Here is a 24,084-nt window from a genome sequence, read left to right as displayed (position 1 = left end):
CCAGCCGCTAAGCCCCGCCCCCTGCCCCTTGGCGCCTGCGCTCTGGGGATCGATCTGGGGTGTTGCTTACCCGCACCCCGGACCGGAAGTCTTCACTATTCTTCATCCTCGGGGTCGAGCGAAGTTCAGGCCCTTGGGACCTACCATTTTTACCAGCCTTTAATAAGACTTGGTACTAAAGACACAATTAAATCGGGTTATCTTTGGCCTAAAATCAATCCACGTTCTGTCTGGATTTAACCCCATCCAACATAATGGTACAGTCCCATTTAAGTCCCGCCCCTACCACCACCGGCGTCTTCCGTTCTGTCGTCATCACGTGGCTCAGGTACGCCACGCCCGGTCCACGCTGTCCCAGCGCGCCGCTCGGCCTCCGCCGTTGCTAAGAGGCCTTGGATACCTGGCGGCGGGATGCTGGGCGGCGTCAGGTGAAGATGGTGGTCACCGGGCCTCAGGTAAGAAGAGCTCTGACCGTGACGGGCCAGCCGGGGCGTTGGGGCGGCCTGGCGCCGTCCTCGGGGGCCCGGGGCCGGTCTTATGGAAAATAGAGGCCCCCTGGCGTAAAGTAAACTGGGCACGATGTAGGCCTGAATCCCCGACCCTGGACTGGGCTCGAGTCTCCATCGCCTCCGGCCGCGCGGGTTTTCAGTGGTCCTGCAGAGTGTGAAAGCGTTGGACAAGGACTCGTAACATATTGGCCCCGTCCCCTTTTCCTAGGAATCCCGCTTTAGGAATCTGCCCAGCAACAAAAATAATGACAGAAGTAGAAATACGTAAATTCCAGTGGTATCTATGCTGGCACGGAATTGAAAAAATGCCCATGAGGGCGGTGGTTCAGTTCATTATGACATAGCCATGCAACCATTAACCTAATCATGAAGACTTTTCCTGTGGGAAGCTGGAGAAAGCAGTGTACGATGTTGTATATACACACAAAAAACAAGCACGCACAGGGATGAAATAAAACAGGAAAAGATAGCTGTGGTGGGTTCATGGGGACATTTAAAAAAATCTGACAAAATGATTTTAGAGTTAAACTGCAAAAGTAAATATGTGAGACTAGCCAGGAAAATCTAAAAATTAAGAGTAATACGGTGTGTGTAAAAACCGAAAATTTAAAAAAATAATAAGGGGGATTAGTTCTCCAGTATCACCAGAAATTATAACATAACTAGAGGCCCAGTGCACCAGATTCATGCACTGTTGGCGGGGGGAGGTTCCCCTCAGCCCGTCCTGTGCACTCTCGCAGCCTGGGAGCCCTCGGGGTATGTCCGACTGACAGATTAGGCCTGCCCGCTAGGCCGGCAGTTGGACATCCTTAGCACTGCCATGGAGTGGGGAGAGGCTCCGGCCACAGCCACTGCGCTTGCCAGCCATGAGCCTGGCTCAGGGCTTCTGCTCACCCTGTGGGAGTGCACTGACCACCAGGGGGCAGCTCCTGCATTGAGCCTCTGCCCCCTAGTGGTCAGTGTGTGTCATAGCAACCAGTCATTCCACCGTTTGGTTGATTTGCATATTAGCCTTTTATTATATAGGAAGGATTATAAAGCTGTAGTAATTAAAATAGTATGGAACTGAGCAGGAACTACAGGCAGGTAGAATGTATAGAATTCAGAATAAGATCCAGATATTTATAGTGATTTATTGTATAGTCAAGGTGATGTTTTAAATTAGCATCAAGCCCTAGCTGGTTTGGCTCAGTGGATAGAGCATCAGTCTGCGGACTGAAAGGTCCCAGGTTTGATTCCGGTCAAGGGCACATGCCGGGGTTGCGGGCTCAATCCCCAGTAGGGGGTGTGCGGGAGGCAGCTAATCAATGATTCTCTCTCATCATTGATGTTTCTATTTCTCTCTCCCTCTCCCTTCCTCTCTGAAATCAATAAAAATATATATTTTTAAAAATCAGCATTGAGAAGTTCGATAGGTGTCGGGCAGCTTTCTAGTAAAAAGTAACTATTTTCATTGAAATAAATTCCAAATGGACCATTATTTTTTTATTGATTGATTTTAGAGAGAGAGGAAGGGAGAGAGATTGATTTGTTGTTCCACTTATTTATGCATTCATTGGTTGCTTGTATGTGCCCTGACTGGAGATGTAACCACAATTTTGGCATATCGGGGGGGATGTTCTAACCGATTGAGCTACCCAGCCATGGTCTCAGCATTTACATTTTTAAAAATGACATGTAAGTATGGGAAGAAAGCATTGTCGGGTGTATTCATAACCTTAGCATGGCAAAAATTCTTCTAATTAGGTCATGCAATTCGGAAGCAAGAAAGGAAAAGATTAATACTTTTGACTCTAAAATTTAAAACCTTCTGTATGGCCTGCAAAATTTCACCAAATCAAACAAAGAAAGCTCCTTCCTATAAGCTACGTTTAAAGACACATTTGTGAAAGTATTTGTTTAATGATCAGTTAGAAAAATATTAAACCCAACAGAAAAATAAGGAGAGTATATGCACAAGGAAATCAGAAGAAATACAAGTGGCCAGTATAAACAGTAAAAGATGGCCATCTCGCTAATATTAAAGTGCTAATTAAAACTAAATGGGGTGCCTATCTTATTAGAAGAGATAAAAAGGATTAGAAATAGTATTAGTATTAGTGGAAGTAAAAGTTACAAATTTTTGTAGGGCACTTTACTTAGCCATTCAATAGGTAGGAATTTATTCTACAAATATGGAAAGTGCACAAAAGCATCATGTTCAAAGGTGATTGGTAATATTGTTTTACTAGCAAAATTTTTGGGGAAAAATGCCAGTTTGTATATAACTAGTTTAATTATGGTATATCTATAAAATGGAATACTGTGTAGTTGTGTTTTTTTTTTTTTAAAAAGATCCCTAAGTACCAACATGGAAAGATGTGAAAAAATACAGAGTTAAGTGAAAAAAGAGTGTTGTGAAATAGTCCATATGATAAAATCCTATTTTATAAATAAAACTACAAGTTATGAATGTATAAAAAGAATCTAGAAGACTATACCTCCATGTTGACCAATGTCACCCCAATAAACTTAATGTAAAAAGAAAAAAAGGAAAGGAAAAATAAGACTATACCTTATAGTTAACAGTAGTGAGCAGTAAGGAATCATGGTCTCCACAGGGATAGGGTGAGGGCAGGGCAGGGCCATGTGAGTCGGCCGGTGGGAAGGCCAAGGCAAGAGACACGAGGTCACCAGGGTTGGCCGTAGGTTTCTGCAGCTATGCGTTTCACTCTCAACCTTTGAGAATTGCAGAGATTTCATAGGTATGTTGCAGCTTCCTACCCTTTCTCATTAAATTAGAAGAAGTAGACGCCTTTGTTTCTTTTGGGGTCTTTCTTTTGGACTGTTGGTTATTGTTTTTCTTTTTCTGATCCCTTCTTTTTTCCATAGGTAACCATGGAGAAGGAGCTTCGGAGCACCATTCTTTTCAATGCATACAAAAAGGAAGTGTTTATCACCAACAATGGCTATAAATCGATGCAGAAGAGACTTCGGAGCAATTGGAAGATTCAGAGGTGATCTTGTGGATTGTTTTCCCTTCCAAATAATAATAGCCTGCTGCTAAAACTGAAATTTTTCATTTTCTTATATAGGCCAGATTGTTTAGGTGGGAAGAGCTCAATTTAAGGATCATTCAGAAGTAAATAAATTATTAAAGCATTTCTTGAAAATTGGCAGTTAGCATATTATTAAGTTATCCCCCAAATCACAAAAAAATTATTCTAATTATACATATACAACTTTTTAAGACGTTAGAGGTGTTCTCCATATTTTAACTTAGGTTATACTTCAATTTAGAGAAAGGAAAAATGAAAATATTTCTCTTTTTGGGGTGTGTTGTTTTTTTTTAGTGGGTAAGGATATGTAGTCATACAAGCTAATGGTAGATGTGATTGCATTAGCAGTGGGAGGGTTCTTTCTGCTCTGGCACAGTTTAATGTGGCTTAGAGGAAGCATCTGAGCAGAGGCCGATGGCTCTGGTGCCAGCTTGTAGTGGAGATTCTCACTGTGGGGGAGGCTGTAGTGCCACCTCTAACTCCCGTTATTTCCAGGCCTTGGTGGCCCCTGGGTCCATAAAGTCTAGAGGCTAAAATGACATAAATTGGTTTAATTATGGATCTAACACTTGCTTTTAAAATCATATTTGTAGCTTAAAAGATGAAATCACATCTGAGAAGTTAATTGGTGTGAAACTGTGGATTACAGCTGGGCCAAGGGAAAAATTTACTGCAGCTGAGGTAAGAAATACCCTTTAAAAAAATAATAAAATAAAATAAATATATTTATAAAGAAAAAATATAATGAAGTGGTTAGGAGCCTGGGCTCTGAAATTCTGGATTTAAACTCTTATTTACCACTTACTGTGTTGCCTTCAGGTGCTGACGTCATCTTCTTTTTTTTTTTTTTAAATTTTTTTTATTGTTTTTTTACAGAGGGGAAGGGAGAGGGATAGAGTGATGAGAGAGAAACATCTATCAGCTGCTTCCTGCACACCTCCTACTGGGGATGTGCCCACAACCAAGGTACATGCCCTTGACCAGAATCGAACCCGGGACCCCTCAGTCCGCAGGCCGATGCTCCATCCACCGAGCCAAACCGGTTTTGGCGTCATCTTCTTTTTGATTGAGTTGTGATGGTTAAATGAGATAATGCACGAAAAGTGGCAGACACATACTGTAGGCTCATTTAAATATTAGTCACACTTCTTTGCCATATTTTTGCTTTGAAAATAGGAAAATTCCATTTTAAATTATTTTATTTCATGGAATAGACAAAGAATGATAAATGTAAAACCCAGAACACAAATAACAAGTGTTGGCAAAGATGTAGAGAAATTGGAACCCTTGTGCACTGTTGGTGAAAATGTAAAACGGTGCAGCCTCAAACAGTATGGAAAAAGTATGGTGGTTCCTCAAAATTAAAAATAGAATTATCCTGTGATCCAGCAATCATACTTTTGGATATACATATATCCAAAAGAATTGAAAGCAGGATCTCAAAGAGTTAGTTACTTGCACACCCATGTTTATATAATGCACACTAGCCAAAAGGTGGAAGCAACCCAAGTGTCTATCAACAGATGAATGAATAAACAAAATGTGGTCTATACATATAATGATTTATTATTCAGCCTTAAAAAGGAAGGCAATTCTGATATATGCTACAACATGAATGAATATTGAGAATGTTATGCTAAGTGAAATAAGCCAGACACAAAAAGACAAATACTTTATGATTCCATTTATGTGATGTATCTAGAGTAGTCAAATTCATAGAGAGAAAATTACAATGCTAGTTGTCAGGGGTTGGGGTATGGGGGAGGGAAGTGTGGAGTTGCTGTTTAATGGATGTAGAGTTTTAATTTTGTGAGATGAAGAGTTCTGTAGATTGGATGCATAGCAATGTGAATATATTTAATACTACTGAACTGTACATTTAAAATGGTTAAGATGGCCCTGACTGGTTTGGCTCAGTGGATAGACCGTCGGCCTGCGGACTCAAGGGTCCCAGGTTCGATTCTGGTCAAGGGCATGTACCTTGGTTGCGGGCACATCCCCAGTAGGAGGTGTGCAGGAAGCAGCTGATAGATGTTTCTCTCTCATCAATGCTTCTAACTCTCTATCCCTCTCCCTTCCTCTCTGTAAAAAATCAATAAGATATATTTAAAAAATAATAAAATGGTTAAGGTGGTAAATCTTATATGTATTTTGCCACAATTAAAAAAACCAAAAAACCACAACACAGCAAGAGCCTTTCCCACAGAGACTTGGAAAAGTGCCTTGGTGCCCAGGGAGGGCTGTGGGGAGCAGGGAGGTGAAGCTAGGGTGGGGCCAGTGTGGTCCTTAGTCTGAGGCAGACCAAGTCTCCTGTTCTTATATTGGGTGGGGCCAGAGAGGAGTCCACAGGGGAGCGTTCCTGTTGTCCTTTTTTTCTCAACCTGATTGCAAGGCCACCTCATCCAGGAAGGGCATGAAGAGGTAACTGCTTCATCAGGTGAATTGAAAGGAGTAGGAATTACCATTGGGAATATGGAGGTGACCAGCTACCCTTCCCAGTGAGACCCTGGGGGAGATGGTTACGCAGCTGGTAATGGCCTGCACAAGAGTAACTTTATTTGTTGGGCTTTGGCCTAACTCCAGCATATTCTCTCCCCCACCACCTCCCTTCTCCACCTAGGGAAGACAGAGAGCAGTGACCAGGTCCTTGCCAAGGAGCAAGCAGCCTCGAAAAGTGAGAGTATCCAGAGAGAGGGCCAGCGACCAGTGCCTGGGGACATTTGGCAATATCTGAGACATTTTGGGTTGTCGGGAGCGGGTAGGTGCAATTGGCATCTAATAAGTAGAAACCAGGGATGTTGCTGAGTGAAGGAGACCCGTGAGCTTCCTTCAGCTAATAGTTTCCCACTTTCAGTTTGCTTGTCAACTTGGAAAATGTCACTTTAGTTTGAGTATTTTTGAGCTTTATGTTTAAAGACAAGCTTGGAAATCCTATGAGGAAAGTAAATTTTATATTATATACATTTATATTTAGGTGCCTTATAGATTTGAAGTGTTTATTTTTAAGGTAGTTAAGATCTTATTCATAGAATTGTGGACCAAAGTTTTTTGGGTATATTCACAGATTGTTTTTTTCCTTTGTGTAGTTTGAGGTCCTGAAGAAATACCTTGACGGCGGTGGAGATATCCTTGTGATGCTAGGAGAGGGTGGGGAATCCAGATTTGACACCAATATTAACTTTCTCCTTGAAGAATATGGAATCATGGTTAATAATGGTAATTGTTATTATTAATTTAATAGAGGCAGTCATTTCCTATTTATTATTCCAGGTGTAGCCCTCTGGGCCTAATAGTACAATGGAAAAACCCCTGGGCTGTGAGGGTACATGGTCCAGCATTCTGGCCTCACTGGCAGTCTGAACCTCTGGGCCTGGGCTTCCTCTGTTTATAAAGTGAGAGGGAGTGGGACAGAGTTTCAGGATCCCTTTCAGATCAAAGTTTTAAGCATCTTTACTAGTAATATCAAACTTACTTCTAATCTGAATGTGCCTTCCTGTCTTTTCCCCTTAAAGATGCTGTGGTTAGAAATGTATATTATAAGTATTTCCATCCTAAAGAAGCTCTAGTTTCCAATGGAGTCTTGAATAGGTAAGCATGTTGAAAGCAGAAATGTCTTTATAAATGACTCTCATCTTTCCTACATGAATCTTCCCTCTTTTCTTCTCCCACATTCATTTCACTGGCCATTTTTTCTCTTTCCCTTTTGTTTTATTTCATTTCATTGTATCATAATTTATTTACTGTATTACTTCTCATCCATCAATTTATATTCCTCCCATCTTTTGAAACCTTACTAAACATTCACCCTTTGTCAGTTTTTATTTTATTTATTCATTTATTTTTTTTATTAATCCTCACCTGAGGATACTTTTTCTATGCTTTTCAGAGAGAGTAGAAGGGAAAGAGGAAGGGAGGGAGGGAGGGAGAGAGAAACATTGATGTGAGAGAGACACATTGACTGGTTGCCTACTGCACTCGCCCCAACCAGGGGCAGGGAGCGAACCCTTGACCTGGAATCGAATCCCCAACCCTTCAGTGAGAGGGGCCGACACACTAACCACTGAGAAACACCGACTAGAGCACCCTTTTTGTTAGTAGAATACATTCAGTTGCAAGCAACAGAAAACCCTATTCAAATGGGATTAAACACTAAAGAGACTATTGATTCATGCAATTGAAAAGCTCAGAAATAGGCAAATTTTGGACATGGATTAATGGAAAGTACATGTTGTCTTCAGGGTTCCAATTCCATTTCTCTGCAAGTGTATTGGATCTGCTCTCCTGCGTGTGTGGGCTGAAGTTTTAACAGTTCTCAGACTCAGCTCCGCTTGCCACACCATCTGGGGAAAGAGCGTGTGCCTGAGTTCCAGCATTCCCATCAAGAATAGCCCTGACATTTGCCCTGTTTGAGCTGGCCTAGGCCACATGCACATCCAGGCTGGTCACTGTGGCAGAGGGCATAGAATGCCCTGATGGCATAGCTAACTCATGTTCTCCAGCCCTGGAGCCTGGGATGAAGTCAGTTCTTTCTGATCCATTGTCTCTGAAAACATAAATTTGGGGCTTTAGGGAAGTGGGAAATGAGTGCCTGAGGGGAACAACATCAGGTGCCTTCTGTGAGCTTTTCCCTATATGAAAAATGATTCCACCCTTGAACTTGTTACATGGCAGGTACTCTGCCGGCTCTGATGATACAGAGTCTAGAATGCTAATCTAGAATGTGGGTTTAGTATATGGACCCCTCCCTCGGGTCTCAAGAAACAGGAACTGATCCTTATACTTTAATGTTAACTTTTGCAAGTTTCCCAAAAGAGGTATAGGTGTGTAATGGGTGTATACCTTTAGTTATTAAGAATTGTGTCTTGAACAACTCTGCAAAGTCCTCACATCTAGTTTATGCTACTACTGAATGGAGGGTGAAATTCCTAAATTGTTTTAATATTTTTCTTCAAGGGAGATTAGCCGAGCTGCAGGGAAGGCTGTGCCTGGAATCATTGATGAGGAGAGCAGTGGAAACAATGCCCAGTGAGTGTGTTTTCTGAGGCACCTGAAGGTGACGCCTTTGTCATTCTAAAGAGTTTTCTTTTTCAAAATGAAGAGCTTTTTGAACAGTTCAAATTATATGATTGTCCAAACACTATGCTGTTCACCTGAAATTAATACAAGATAATATGGAATATATATTAAAAAAAGCAGAAGCCGGTATAATACTAAAGGAATTCGTAAAAAAGAAAAAAAGAATTCTGAAACAAAATAGAAGTCCTTTACTGTAAATCTGCTAAAGATAATATGTCTTAACAGTATGGTATTTAGATTTCTAGGTATTTTTTCATACATAAAAATTTTTAATGACTAGATAAAATTGGATTTATTTGAACTTATCTAATCTCTTATTATAGAACATATAGATAATTTATAATATTTTGTTTTAATAATATCTAATTTATGAAGCACTTGCTATGTGACAGGCATATATTATCTCATTTAATCCTCACAACAAACTAGATATGTACCCTGACCCAGAATCAAACCTGTAACCTTTTGGTGTATGGGACGACACTCCAACTAACAGGGCATAAATTAAACTCTTAATAGGAGACTCCTCATGCCCCCCAAGCCCCCAAGTTTCTAACTTTATGCTTTGGTTTTAACATTGCTGCTTTTCTTCATTCTGAGAGCACTTCCTTCAAACAACTACCTTTGCAGAGCTCCAGCTTTCTTTCAGTAAAACCCTGCCCCTTCTATATCGGTTGGCCTTACCCCAGGATATGCCTCCTCCTTTCCCCACCTCCACCCCACTCCCTTTCCATGAGTACGTTGCCCAAGTCAGACTGATTCACTTGAGATACCCTAAGTCTCTGTTAGGACAGTCTGTGTAGAAGAGTTCAGTGGAGTAGATGCGTGCCTCTGTTCATGTAAGCGCTCAATTGGTAGCACACTCTTCTTTTTTTTTTCTTTTTTTAAATTTATTTATTAATTTTTTTAAATTTATTTTTTTGCTTAAAGTATTACAAAGGGTATTACATATGTGTCCTTTTTTTTTTCCCCGCCCTTGACAATCCCCTGGCCTCCCCTACCCCCCAGTGTCTTATGTCCATTGGTTATGCTTATATGCATGCATACAAGTCGGTAGCACACTCTTCTAATGCTGGACAGTCATTCTTAGAGAGAGCACCAGTCAGATCTGTCAGGGAGAGGGAAATGTTTACCTCTGCGACGTTGTTGTACAGAGCAGGCTCATGTGGAACTCGGTTCAGTTCTTAGATGAGGCTCCCTCTTCCTCCCCCTCCACAGGGGCTACTTTAGTTCTTCTAGTTATAGTCATTTGCACATATGGTTGTAAATTGTTAATTTACATTCATATTTCTTAAAGTGCTTTATTAACCTGGTAGCTAGAATTATATTAATTTTTGTGTTAACAAATCAAAGCTTAGAGGATATTTTGTGTTTGATGATGAATTACTGAAGAAACACTGAAATTATCTTTTTTTAAAAAAATATATTTTTATTAATTTCAGAGAGGAAGGGAGAGGGGGAGAGAGAGAGAAACATCAATGATGAGAGAGAATCACTGATTGGCTACCTTCTGCATGGCCCCTACTGGGGATTGAACCTGCAGCCCAGGCATGTGCCCTGACCAGGAATTGAGCTGTGACCGCCTCCTAGTTCATAGGTAATGATCAACCACTGAGCCACGCCGGCCAGGCTGAAATTATCTTCACAAAGTTTTTATTCATTATTTTTTAAAATTGGAATGTTTCTTTAATGTTTTACAGGGCTCTCACCTTTGTATATCCTTTTGGTGCCACATTGAGTGTCATGAAACCAGCAGTTGCTGTTCTGTCCACGGGTTCTGTCTGTTTTCCACTGAACAGACCCATTCTGGCTTTCTATCACTCCAAGGTACAGCCTTTCCTAGACATGAGTGGATATGTTCTTTTATTATTGAAGTAGTAAAAGCTACTGTTTCTAGAGGGGTTTCATATACAGTATTTTCTCATTGGTCTGCTCAACAGTCCTGCAAAGTGGCATTTCAATGATCTACACTTTACTTATGGGGATAATTGATGGAGCAATCCAAAGCTTTCCACTATAGCATGAGGCTATCTCTATTATAACTTCTTTCTAATTAAAAAAAATTTTTTTAGCCTCACCTGAAGATATGCTTATTGATTTTTTTTGAAAGAGAGAAACACCAATGTGAGAGAGAAACATTGATTGGTTGCCTCCTGTATGTGCCCCAACCAGGGATTATGAACCCGCAACCTTGTTGTATTGGGACAACACTCTAACCAACTGAGCTACCCAGCCAAGGCAAATGGGTTTATTTCTAATTTTTGTGTGATTATAACTGTAAAATAGTGCATAAGTTTTTGTATATTTCAGACTGCTTTGTTGCATATATTGACAATTTTAGCAACATTGTGTGAAAGAACTGAAACCTGATCAACACTGCTTTTATTCATTTTGACATATTTATTAATCTAATAGTCAAAAATACTTTATTTTGATGTTTAAAATTATTAATATTGAAATTTTTTCATTTCTGTTGTGAATTTTTCATGCTCATGGCTTAGTTTTCTAGTTTGGATCTTAGTTAACTAATACTATTTTTGTTACTTGAAAATGTCTTGAACTCTCTTTGGATTTATCTTTTTTTTTTTCTTTGAGGTTATGATCTTTATAAGATAACAGTGGGAAATGCTATAGAACCAATTCACAGTGTTTTTTGTTAAAGTCCAATATAAGCGTCTAAAATGAGAAGCAGATTGGAATGTGGTTATTATTATAGTTGATATTTCTAGACTGTTGAAATCCTGATGAGAATTGGCACTTATTTATATACAAAACAGTTGCTTACATAATTCTGATGATAGGTGTTTGGAAACTAGGGTGCATGCAGTGTATTTTGGCATCCTAAAGTCTGATGCTGCTTTGTCATTTGCAGAACCAAGGTGGGAAGCTGGCGGTGCTTGGCTCATGTCACATGTTTAGTGACCAATATTTGGATAAAGAAGAAAATAGCAAAATCATGGTAAGCCTTTCCCTTTCATCACATTAACATATAATGTATAAATATGATTTTCATGTCATTTAAAAAAATACCAATTCATCTTTTCTTTTAAAACCAGCTGTTCAGAGTCCATTTTGTGCCATGCACTAAGAATACGAGGTTGAGTCAGGCATAGTCTCTACTTTGAGACTGTATAATGCAGTGAGAGAGAGAGAGAGCGTGAGAGACCAAGAAGGAAATCCAGAAGGAAGTGGCGAGTGTTTCTAAGCATGCCAACGTAGAGTGGGAGCCGATGTGGGGAAGTGGTTGGGAACAGGCCCAGTCAGGGTCTCATGTACAAAGTTCAGGAGCTTGAACTTTCTGCAGAAAGCCTCAGGCGCCCTTGCAAGGTGTTGAGCAGCCTTGAGTATAGTCAGATCTGAGTTTTAGAAAGACCCCTCGGTAAGGCATATGGAAAGTGGAAAGGAGGAGGCAGCCTGGGGCCAGTTCTGAGGCTGGTGGAGGCAGCCAGGTAAGAGGAGACAGGACCTGAAGGGAGGTCCTGAATGAGGTGAGGGGGCTAGCAGGCACAAGCAGTATTTAGGAGGGGGTATTTATTTATTTTGTTAATCCTCATGTGAAGATATTTTTTTCATGATGTTTAGAGAGAGAGGAAGGGAGGGAGGGTGAAGGGGAGAGAGAGAGAGAGAGAAACATTGATGTGAGAGAGAGACATTGATTGGTTGCCTCCAGCACACACCCTGACTGGGGCCAGGGATTGAACCTGCAACCCAGGTACGTGCCCTTGACCAGGAACCCAACCTGTGACCCTTCAGTGCACGGCCAACACTCTAACCACTGAGCATATCATCCCGGGCTAGGAGGGGTCACTGATGGATGTGGGGAATGAGGTACAGGTGTGGCAGCTGCTTCAGAATAGTGTGAAGGAGACCTGTGAAGGGTGACAGACTGCGTGCCCAGGTGTCCATTGATGTGATTCCAGTGACTCACTTCCCAGAGGAAGAAACTCCCATTTTCCACTAATGAAATGCAGTCCTTCAGCCTTGGAGACTTGAGGCCTTCAGGACTCTAGGTGTTGGGAGATGAATTAAGTGCTTGATTTTGTGGAACCCACATGAAGTTCCGTTGTCACTAGACAGTCTGGGGAGATCTAGGTATATTCTCTGATTTAAGTGCAGACTTTCAGCACATTTAACAGGGATTGCTTTGGGACTGAAAACACATTTTTATCAAATCTGGCTTGTGGTTAGAGGATAGAACGCCCTAAGATAAACAATAAATTTCCGATAATAAAAGTGGCATTACAGTGAGGAAAACTTAAGTTTTTATATGATTTCACAAAGAGGAAGGTGGTACTCTCATTTGAATCACTGGTTCAGTCTTTTTCCTATTATTAATTTTTCTTTATTGATTGAATTCTCTATTCTTGTCTTTGGCTTTCTCAAATAACCAAGTGTTTAATTCCGGCTTATTTTTTTTTAAAATACAGGATGTTGTTTTCCAATGGCTTACAACAGAAGACATTCATCTTAACCAGATTGATGCTGAGGATCCAGAGGTAGGAGGTTGTGAATCATTAAAAAGACTTTTAAATGAAAATGGAGTCCACCTTCTCAGCACCACTTCTAACAGTACGAAGGGAATAGATCTCTTACCTTGTCTGTAAGACAGATGGCAGGAAGTGATGCTTGTTGGGGAGATGAAGGCTGTGTTGTAAAAAAAATAGTAAATCAAATTACATAATTATAGAATTTATTGGCATGGGAGCCTCTATATGTATATAATAATTGGAATTTTAAAATATGGTGCCTGGTTCAAATTTTCAAAATCAGTATCTGTAGAGAAATACTTCTTTCAGAAATATGAAGGATATAAAAATATTTTTTTCATGAAAGAAACAAGAATCATCTGAATTGAAGTTTTAAACTATGATTTTGTGGCCTTTGGCAATAAAAGTCCTAAAGGTATTATAATAATACCAGTCTTAGGACCAGTGGTAAAACCAGCACTGGACTGGGCACCAATAGCCTTCACCACCAGTCCTTGGGCCTTCAGCAGGTTATTTTGTCCTTTTTTTCATTCTAGTTTTTAGGGGACACTAATACCTGTGATGTCTGCCTCACAGTGTGATTGTGAGGTCTAAGTTCATAGATGTAAATAGACTTGTTAAACTAGAAGGTGTAAAAGGTGCTATAGATCTCTACAAGACATTGTTTTTAACTTTTGTAATTACTGTATATCATATACTTCCACATAAACCATCTGATCTAAGCCTCGAAATAGCCCTGGGAGGTAGATGGTGTTAAACTCATTTTATAGATGAAGAAACTAAAATTCTGTAAGATTACAGTGTGCTCAGATTTCAAGCACGTGTGGAGCCAGGATCCAAGCCCAGGTCTCCTGATTCAGTCCACTCATTCTACAGTTGCTTCTCTGTGCCTTAACCTCAAAATGTCAGGAAAATGAGTTCCTGGGTGTGGAGTGGAGTGGAAGTGGGCAGAAGGCAGTCAGAAATGTGTCCCGATTGCCTCCACCCTCAGCTGAGGACATGGCCCCCCAGGAGCTGACTCGGGTTAGGAAGCAGGAGAGCCCCATGTCTGATACTCCCTTACATGGAAACAGTAAGTGCATGGCTAGTTAGCTTAGATTCCTCCTGAAAAGAGATGTAAGCCCCCAAGATAAAAGAATTGGGGTGCACCCAGGAATTCACTTTTCAGATCTCACAGGACCCAACTCTGAGTGGATGGATCGTTGGCAGCTGCCAACCCTAGTTAGAGGGTCGTAGGTCAAGGGACGCAGCCCCGAGATGCTGCATCCACTCCCGTTCTGGGCGGCCACCTTGCTCCTGCTCAGTTTCCGTCACTCCTGTTTTCCAGCTGAGGAAACTGAAGCAACTAAATTCTTGAAGCTCCCCGCTGAGATTAGTACCTGACCAGGCCATTATTAATGCCCACGTCAGCTTGATTGCGGAGCCCGTGTCTCTTCTCTGTTATTCACATGTGACACTGGACTGGTTCTGAGGGGACATGCCGACAGGAAGCCAGAGGAATACAGTGTCGTGAAGCCTTCCTCTAAAACCATGCAGGTTAATGTGTCTTCCAGGTGTGAGGCCTGGTGAAAACTGTCCTTGGAGTTTGAAGGCTTCGGAAAGTAAAAGGCTGGATCCAGTAGCATTGCGAAGTAAGACATCCTGAGAACCTGAACTTCCTATGGTTTTCAGTCAAATCTTGTTACAGCCAAATGGGTTTCAAACCCAGATAATATAGCTCAATTTCAAATATTTAATCAAATAAAATGGTGGCTCGATTAATAGTTAAAGAAATTTACATAACAAGTTTTAACCTCAAAAGCTGCCAGGAAGTCATGAAAACCAGTGGTCTGAGGAGCACTCTTAAGTTTCTGTCTGGACACTTAAGGCCTTGATGCTTTTCGGAAGTAGGAGTTTGTAGCAGGTCTCTGTGCAGAGACAAGAATCAGCCTTCGGACCTTTGGGATTCCCGGGCCCATTGCTGGGCTCTTGTTACTCCTCTCACCTTCAACCACTGTCACATTAGAGGGCTGGAGCTTCTAAAATAGACCCGTGTTATGGAGAAGAGCAGTTACTTGTATGCTCCTTCCTTGTTTCTTGTCTACAAAAAAGTTTGAGGATTGGGGGAGACTTGGACCCTTGGAATATAGGGGAAAAGTGAGCCTGTTTGTCCTGACTTATTTCTGTAGTGCTCAGGCGTGGCTCCTCAAGTGCTGGCGCTGGAGAATGTGGGACAGTATGTTGCGTGACTTCAGAGGACCGATTTTCAAACTGTTACCAAGTTGGCCTTGTTAGAATCAAGGCTAAATGCAGCTCAAAGGGCATAAGGAATAGTTCTTGTTGCCAGCATGCATTTATTTAAATTTAAATTAATTTTTGAGTAGATAATACAGTCACATAGTTTGGAGTTCAAAAGCATATGCAATAAACAGTCTTCTTTGCTTTAAACAGTCTTCTTTGCCATCCGCAGTGATGGCAATCTTAGCAGTTTCTCGAATGTGTATATACACTAATAGCACATTACTTTTCAAAATTACCAATCTGTCTTGGAGATGTTCCCATATTTATACATAAAGAGCTTTTGTTAGTTTTGTCCTGTTTTTTAAGACTGTGTTTTCATTGTTTGTATGTAGTATATTTTGCCAATCTCCCATTGATGGACATTTAAGTTTTCTTGGTCTTTTACTGTTTCCAGCACACAGCATGTGTCATCATTAGGCATGTCCTTGGTTAGGTGTGAGAAGGGCTGGGGTCTAGTGTCCATGCAGGGGGATGGCGGGGGGGTTGTCTGATCTGAGATCATAGGGGTTCGTACATGTAACAGGAGAAAAAGCAAAGTGTATGGCCCAGATGCTGGTGGGTGGGTAGATGTAGTGGAAGCTTGTGGACTTTCCTTTGTGATTGCCTGTTTTCTCACTGAAATAGAAAATAAGGTCATTGGCTAAAATTAAGAAAGGATAAAAGGAGACATATGTAATACTCTTTTTAATACTTTAAGAAATAAAAATTAAAAAAAAAAAAGCTTTTGTTAGTTTTGTCCTGTTTTTTAAGACTGTGTTTTCATTGTTTGTATGTAGTATATTTTGCCAATCTCCCATTGATGGACATTTAAGTTTTCTTGGTCTTTTACTGTTTCCAGCACACAGCATGTGTCATCATTAGGCATGTCCTTGGTTAGGTGTGAGAAGGGCTGGGGTCTAGTGTCCATGCAGGGGGATGGCGGGGGGGTTGTCTGATCTGAGATCATAGGGGTTCGTACATGTAACAGGAGAAAAAGCAAAGTGTATGGCCCAGATGCTGGTGGGTGGGTAGATGTAGTGGAAGCTTGTGGACTTTCTTTTGTGATTGCCTGTTTTCTCACTGAAATAGAAAATAAGGTCATTGGCTAAAATTAAGAAAGGAAAAATCACTTTTGTCACTTTAGATGGTTGAAGTGACGTGATTGCCTGTTTTCTCACTGAAATAGAAAATAAGGTCATTGGCAAAATTAAGAAAGGAAAAATCACTTTAGATGGTTGAAGTGATAAAAGGAAACTGTAGGAATATGGGAAGTGAATGGACTAGGGCAGGGGTAGGGAAACTTTTTTCTGCCAAGGGCCATTTGGATATTTATAACATCATTGACTGGCCATACAAAAGTATCAACTTAAAAATTAGCCTGCTGTATTTGGTCAAACATTTAATGAACTCACCCCCAATGCCTGATTTTGCGGGTTTTATACGGCCTGCGGGCTGGATGTTCCCCACCCCTGGACTAGGGGAATATTATTGATTGCTGAGCACTCAAGGTCAGTGATCATGAAATTAAAAGCAGACCAGTCAGCATGGTGTGGGTTTCTTCAGCTGTGTCCAGTGACGTGAATACCAGCATGAGTAATTGGAGAGGTGGATTTAGCCAGCATTGGGGTTGAGTGAAGTGACTCAGAGTGGCTTATTTAAGGGTGTTGTCAGTGATCAGGAATGGTGAAATCTCTTGGCAAGAGATTATAAATATTACAGATTTAGACCTGAGACATTGGAGACTTGACAGATTAAAATCTTTCTGCCCTGCTGAAAGGAACCCTCTTGTGGCTTTCAGATTTCCGACTACATGATGCTGCCTGACACAGCCACCCTGTCAGAGATGCTTCGAGTGTGTCTCCAAGAGGGTGATGAGAACCCACGGGACTTCACCACCCTCTTTGACCTGTCCATTTACCAGCTGGATGTCACCTCCCTCTCCAAGGTCATCAAGTCAGTACCTGTGGCTCTCTGGGCTGCACTGCACTTCATTCTGAGTGTTTGGTTTAAAAACATGAGCCTGGGGAGGGAGGTTAGGGTCACGCAAATGTGTATGCAAAACACATTCTCAGGTCTATGATGAGGTTGACAGAGAGGGCTGGGATATTGGGGTAGGGGTGCTGGCGCAGAGGGAACGGCTAGCCGTTGTTAGCCCTTACTGTGTTTCAGGTGCTGTATCAGCCTTTTAGGGTGATCAACTTGTTCTGGTTTTTCCTCGGTCTTCCCTGGTTTTATTTATTTATTTTTATTGATTGATTTGAGAAAGAGAGGGAAAGGAAGAGAAGGAGGGAAGGAGGAAGAGGGAGGGAGAGAGAGCGGGGGGGGGGGGGGGGAGAGAAAGAGAGAGAGAGAAACATGGATGTGAGAGAGCATCGATCAGTTGCCTTCCGGAGACCGAACCAACCGGAATTGAACTGGCGACTTCTTAGTGCATGGGACGACACTCAATCAAGTGAGCCGGCCAGGGCTCTTAATATCTATTTTCACTGTTGCTATACTCCTGGTGACTAAAACTGCCTGCACATTCAGTAAGTATTTGTTGAGTGAATGAGCACACAGATGTGGATGTCATACAGATCTGTTCAGTTACTAGATGTAGACTTCAGATTTGAGTACTGTTTGCTGATGGTCAAAACAAATAAGGCCTGGCCAGCATGGCTCAGTGGTTGAGTGTTGACCTGTGAACCAGGAGGTCATGATTTGATTCCCGGTCAGGGCACATGTCCGGGTTGCGGGCTCAATCCCCACTGTGGGGTGTGCAGGAGGCAGCCGATTAATGACTCATCATTGATGTTTCTATCTCTCTCTCCCTCTCCCTTCCTCTGTGAAATCAAGTAAAAGGAAAAAAAAGCAGGTGCCTTATTAAAAATACAAACAAAAAACACAAGGAAACAGTGAGTTAAAAGAATCAGTGTTCATTGGGTAACAATGAAAAGCCTACTAGGAGAAGCCTGATATAAAACTTTCCCTTTCACTTCTCAATGAAGTCGTACTCGATGATGCTGTAGAGGAGAGTCACGAAAGGATTAGTGCATCACGTGTAAGAACACACACTTTTCTGCAGAAGTGCTGAACCGCCCGTCTGATGGAGAAGAGCACCATACGATCACAGATGTTCTCCGCACACTGTCTCTCATCTTGATCCTGCTTTTCTTTATTGCAGCCTGATATAAAACTTTCCCTTTCACTTCTCAATGAACTCGTACTCGATGATGCTGTAGAGGAGAGTCACGAACGGATTAGTGCATCACGTGTAAGAACACACACTTTTTCTGCAGAAGTGCTGAACCGCCCATTTGATGGAGAAGAGCACCATACGATCATAGATGTTCTCCGCACTGTCTCTCATCTTGATCCTGCTTTTCTTTATTGTTAACACAGGGCTTATGAACAGCTCAACGTGAAACATGAACCTCTCCAGCTCATCCAACCTCAGTTTGAGACGCCGCTGCCTGCCCTTCAGCCAGCGGTAAGTGGGTGTGCTCCGGGGATCCCACTACACAACCCCACTGTTTGCCCTTCCCTTGGCAGCCGGGGCCCTCCTGTGGATCCTCCATATGCTATTTGTGCCGCTCCTCATGGAGGATCATTTCTCTGGCTCTAACCATGCACAGTAACCAAATCTAATAGCATTCTGCAGAGACTTTTATTTGGTATAGTTCCCAACGGAGAAATCAAGGGCATAGACATTTTTTGCTGTTAAACATTTTCCATCTTGTGGGGTTGGAGGGCATATGTGAGGATTTTGAGGTAAAAAAGAGGAAAAGTGTTGTGCTGCAGCTTTCTAGGCAACAGGCACTCAGATTCATAGCACAGTTCTGACAGCCCAGGGCATAGTCATGTGCATAAAGGTGATTTTCCAACATTCCAGTCCAGCATTTACTCAGCTTGTTCTCAAAAATTGATTTGTCCCACCATATTCTGAAATATTCTGAGCCATTTGGCTTCATCTTGGTAGCTTGAAATGGCCATGTGGAAGTATTTACATCACAGAAAATCACAAATGCTGTAGATCAGGCCTTTTGTTTTGAGAGCTGATAAACATTTATCAGCACACCACTGGTTCATACCTATAAAATTTGGCTCCAAGTTCAGCACTTCCTACACTAATTTACATCTGCTTCCCCAGTTTCTGTCCCTAAAGAGTTCATGATTAAATGAGAAACAAGTTGTACAGTCAAATGTTCACCACACATGAGCCTAATAAGCCTTAAGCTTTGTGTCCTTACAGGAGTCAGTGGATGCTGGTACGTCAGCTTGGTCAGTTTAGTGGTGTAGTTAGAGCTGGCTCTGCTTGGCTGTTTACAGTGGGTAGTCGTCTTGCTTGATCTGGTCTGATGGGGGAGGGCAGGAAGGGGTGATGGGTGGTCCATCCCAGGGAAGGCTGAGTTGGCCTCTCGTTTCCCTTACGCCTCATCACTGCCAGGTTGGCTTTGGATACGCTCTTTCACGACAGACCCTATTTCTTTTAGGTTTTCCCTCCCAGTTTCAGGGAATTGCCACCTCCTCCACTGGAGCTGTTTGACCTGGATGAGACATTCTCCTCGGAGAAGGCACGGCTTGCTCAGATTACCAATAAGTGTAAGTTTAGTTTGTCTTCTTTTGTGAGTTTTATTTAATTGTGAACTTCTGAGAGATGTTGTGAGAGAACACTTAACATTTATTTAGGGAGAACAAAATATGAACAGGAGAGTAAAGTTACAGTTTTGTTTATTTCATGTAAATTTCTTTCCAGGCCAGTTAGCTCAGTGAATTAGAACATGGTGCTGAGCAGAAGCCAAAGTCTCAACTGTAATCCCTGTAGGAACTTAGTTTTGACCTATCTAGTGACCACAGAGTGAATTCTGAGCCTGGCTGCCACATAGCAAATCTAGGATACTAGTCATAGGAGCAGTTAAATAGGAAAATGCAGTCAGGGCCAGAAGAATTAGAGAGACTTCAAATTGGATCCTTCCAAGGGGTCCTAGAGAGAATCGAGCACGCCCACCTTACATGTGGGTGAGGAAATGAGACCCCAGTCCACACAGCTGCACGGTGAGTGGTACTCCTGACTCTCAGTCCAGTGCTCCCCCTGACGTGCACAGCGTCCAGGACAGAAATGGGCCTGCACACATGTGCCGAGAGGCATCAACTTAACCATTTGGAGGCAGAGACCGCACTCCTGGGACTCTCAGGAGATAAATGACGGTATACAGATGACTACTACATTACATACTTAAAAAATAAAATACAGTTGGGAATGATTGTAGTGTTCACTAGCAGGGGAATGGTAGTAAATTGTGCTACATTCAATCGATGGGACAATATGCAGTCATTATAAAAGAAGTTTATAAAGGCCAGGGAGTGACACTGATAGAATTTAAGTGAGAATCCTCAATTAAGAAAGCAAAATAGAAAACCACATGTCCAGTAGAATCCCAACGATGTGAACAACAACTGTATGTCCCCAGAGACTAGAAAGGAGTATGCAAAAATGAAAATTGTTCTGCATCTCTGTTCTGCACCAAGCACTGTGGGTAGGTGCTGGGCAATCAAAAATTAGCAAGACATAGTGGTTAGTCCAGTAGTAATAATAGACCAGTAATAATGATGTGACCCAGCATTTCCAATTCTAGCAATTTATCCTATAGAAACCCTTGTAGAATTGCAAAACGAAAAAGCTATAGCTATAGAGATATTAATTGTAGCATTCAAAAAACTGGCAACAGTCTACTGGTCCATCAGTAGGGGGATTGGTTAAAAAAATATGAAAAAAAAAATAGAATATTATACATCTGTTAAAAGAAAGATGTAAGCTTTGACATGGAATTCCATATTACATGGCTAAGTGATGAAGGCAACTTACAGAGCTATTATAGTTTGATCCCATTTTTACACATATGTAAATATATAGGCATAATGTGGCAGTAATTACCCTAGGTAGTATTGGTGGGGATAGAGGTAGTACAAGAGCTGTATGGTTTGAATACTTTAATTTAAAAAGTTAGATTTCAATCATAACGTTTAAAAAAAGAAGTCACAGGGGGAAAAAAGAAATTACAGTGTAAGGAGGGCAGTAATGGCTTTCCATCTTGAATATGAGGCTGCTGGGATGATTTCACAGACATATGCTGATGATGGAATTACAGGGGATTTTTTTTCCTCTTTAATTTCCACTTAATTCCTTTTCAATAATATTGCTATAATAAATGCTATTTAAAATACCTATGTGCCCTTCTCATAATGGTCCTTGCTCATTCAGAGAATGGTAATTTTATTTCCTACTGGTTGCTGTTCTTTGTAATGTCGGAATGCTGGATCTGGGGACAGGAGGGCCAGAGCCAGTCTAGCTTTATTCTAGTTAGGAGTGTCGTACTTTTGTCCTAATTTATAAAAGCAGCGCATCAGAGACCTTTACAGTGTGTCCTGTGGTCACGTTACCCAAGGAAGAGGTGAGTGATCTTGAGAGATGTAGGAACCTGACAGGGGTATCTAAATCACAATAAGTTTGTACTTGGGGAGGGGCAGAAGGTGAGGGTTAATCTAACTGCTCCAACTGTGCTTAGGTACTGAAGAAGACCTGGAATTCTATGTCAGGAAATGTGGTGACATTCTTGGAGTAACCAATAAACTACCAAAGGACCAACAAGATGCCAAACATATCCTTGAGCACATCTTCTTCCAAGTGGTGGAGTTCAAGAAATTGAACCAGGTACGAGTCTAGAAGGCCCACTAATGTGGGAGTCCTTCGAGTGTCGGTATCATCCATACACTGAGTTTTATGCCATTCATTCATTCTGCAAGTATTAAGTAACTACTAAGTGAACATAATCCCAGTACATCACATGTTATGCTAGATAAGTGCTATGCTATTAAAAAGCAGAGCAGCGTAAGGGGATCAGGGCTGAACATGGCAGTATTGGATAGGGCGGCTGGGGTAGGTCTTACCACAACGCTGATACTGGAGCAAAGACGTGAAAGTGTTGAAGGATTTAGCCATGCAGATAGCGGGGGATGAGAGTCCCAGGCAGAGGGAAGACCTGTGCAAACTCCCTATGGCTGGGCTTTGCCTGGCAGGTGTGAGGAACAATGGTGGTGCCAGTGTGGCTAGAGAGAACTGAGCAAAGGATAGAGCAGGACGTGAGGTCAGCACTTTACGTTGGAAACCATCTGTCTCTGGACTAAGGACCAAGACTTTGAAATTATAGCTGGCCTTCATTTTTATACCTTGACAGGATTTCTAACATTAAATGCCAACCACTGTTGTTAAGTGGGCATTCAGACACTATTGCTGGAAGAATAAATTGGTCCCACTTTTCTTGAGGTATTTTTTATATTATTCAAAAGCCCTAAAAATGTATATACTTTTGACCCAGCAATTCTGATCCTCAGAATTTGTCTTAATAATCTTGAATATATATAGATTTACCCACCTGGATTCTCAGCGCAGCGGCACTTAATTTAAAAAATAAATCTTTTTATTGATTTTGAGAGAAAGAGAGGAAGGGAGAGGGAGAAAGAGAAACATCGATGTGAGAGCAGAACATTAATTGGCTGCCTCCTGCACACCCCCTGCCAGAAATGGAGCCTGAAACCTAGACATATGCCCTGACTGGAATTGAACCAGCAACCTCTCAGTGCACGGAACGATGTTCAACCACACTGGCCAGGGCACAGCACTGTTTTAATAGAATAAAATAATCAGTGGGGAAGAATAAAAATTATTAGTAGGTTCTTCCTAGGGTGATCCATAAGATTTAAAATGTTTGAAGAGTTTTAGGACTTAGGGAGACATTCATGATCCAGTAAATGGGGTGGGGGAGGGCTATAAAGCAGTATAGAGAGTTTGTTTTTCTCCATATATATAGTTAGGAATTTAGATGCTGAGTGGAAAGACTAGTCAGGGTCTGAGCCTTTAGTGGCAGTGGCTGGCACTGCTGGGTACTCATACTGCACGCCTCATATGTGCCAGGCATAGTGCTGGATGTTGGGGCTGTCAGAGCAGGATGAATGCAGTCCTTGCTGTCTCTGACCTATGTGTAGTGGGACAGATGGAATATGTGGGCATTTACAATGCTCTGAAATAAATGGCACCCAGAGGTGAGTTGCTGATATAGCTGCTCAGCACTGAAATGTGGGATGGGGGCTCAGGTAGATTCCCAACAGTACTTACCCTGGTGGCAAGGCAGGGACAGGCTCCAAGGCCAACTCTGATGGGTCTTTGCATCAGCGCCTTCAATGGTATTTGCTCCCTACTTATGGTGGGTGATGGGCAGTGGTCAAAAGCCCTGTCCTGGTAGTGAAAACTTGACTCTTGGGTTTAAAGCCAGAAATAACCTACTGGTATGTGTCCCAATTAAGTGTTTCAGAATCTTTAATCAAAGTCCCAAACACTAAAGATCACATTTCAGACTTTGCCCTGAAATACTAAAATATATGTCTTATTCCCTCATCCAGGAACATGACATTGATACAAATGAAACTGCATTCCAGGACAATTTCTGAGGACTGAGCCTCTTGAAGCATTTTCTCCCTTCTTATTTGTAAACTGTTTTTCAATTGTTCCTCAATCCTTTATCAAAATTGTCCATCTACTCTTCTATGAACTGTGGAAGAGTTGTGTATCTTCTGTAGTGCCAGATAGGTATAACATTTCTAACTTAGAAAATCCTTATGTAAGATATGTTCCATTTTTAAAATCAAATGATTAAATCTGTACTTTTATAATTTATGAAA

General features: G+C 41.6%; 1 protein-coding gene across 1 annotated transcript; it reads left to right on the top strand.

The window, feature by feature from the left end:
- The first annotated feature begins 299 nt into the window (after window positions 1-299).
- IFT52 (intraflagellar transport 52) lies at window positions 300-24,084 on the top strand. Its single transcript, XM_005871252.2, has 14 exons — window positions 300-455; window positions 3,381-3,505; window positions 4,141-4,228; window positions 6,634-6,763; window positions 7,060-7,135; window positions 8,501-8,572; window positions 10,324-10,450; window positions 11,496-11,582; window positions 13,051-13,119; window positions 17,168-17,322; window positions 18,751-18,838; window positions 19,842-19,950; window positions 21,915-22,060; window positions 23,806-24,084. The coding sequence occupies exons 1-14, from the start codon at window positions 435-437 to the stop codon at window positions 23,851-23,853; spliced, it is 1,341 nt and encodes a 446-aa protein (XP_005871314.1). The 5' UTR covers window positions 300-434; the 3' UTR covers window positions 23,854-24,084.

Source organism: Myotis brandtii, unplaced genomic scaffold (genome assembly GCF_000412655.1).
Source record: "Myotis brandtii unplaced genomic scaffold, ASM41265v1 scaffold333, whole genome shotgun sequence".
NCBI lineage: Eukaryota > Metazoa > Chordata > Mammalia > Chiroptera > Vespertilionidae > Myotis > Myotis brandtii.
This window is presented reverse-complemented; position numbering and strand designations above follow the sequence as displayed.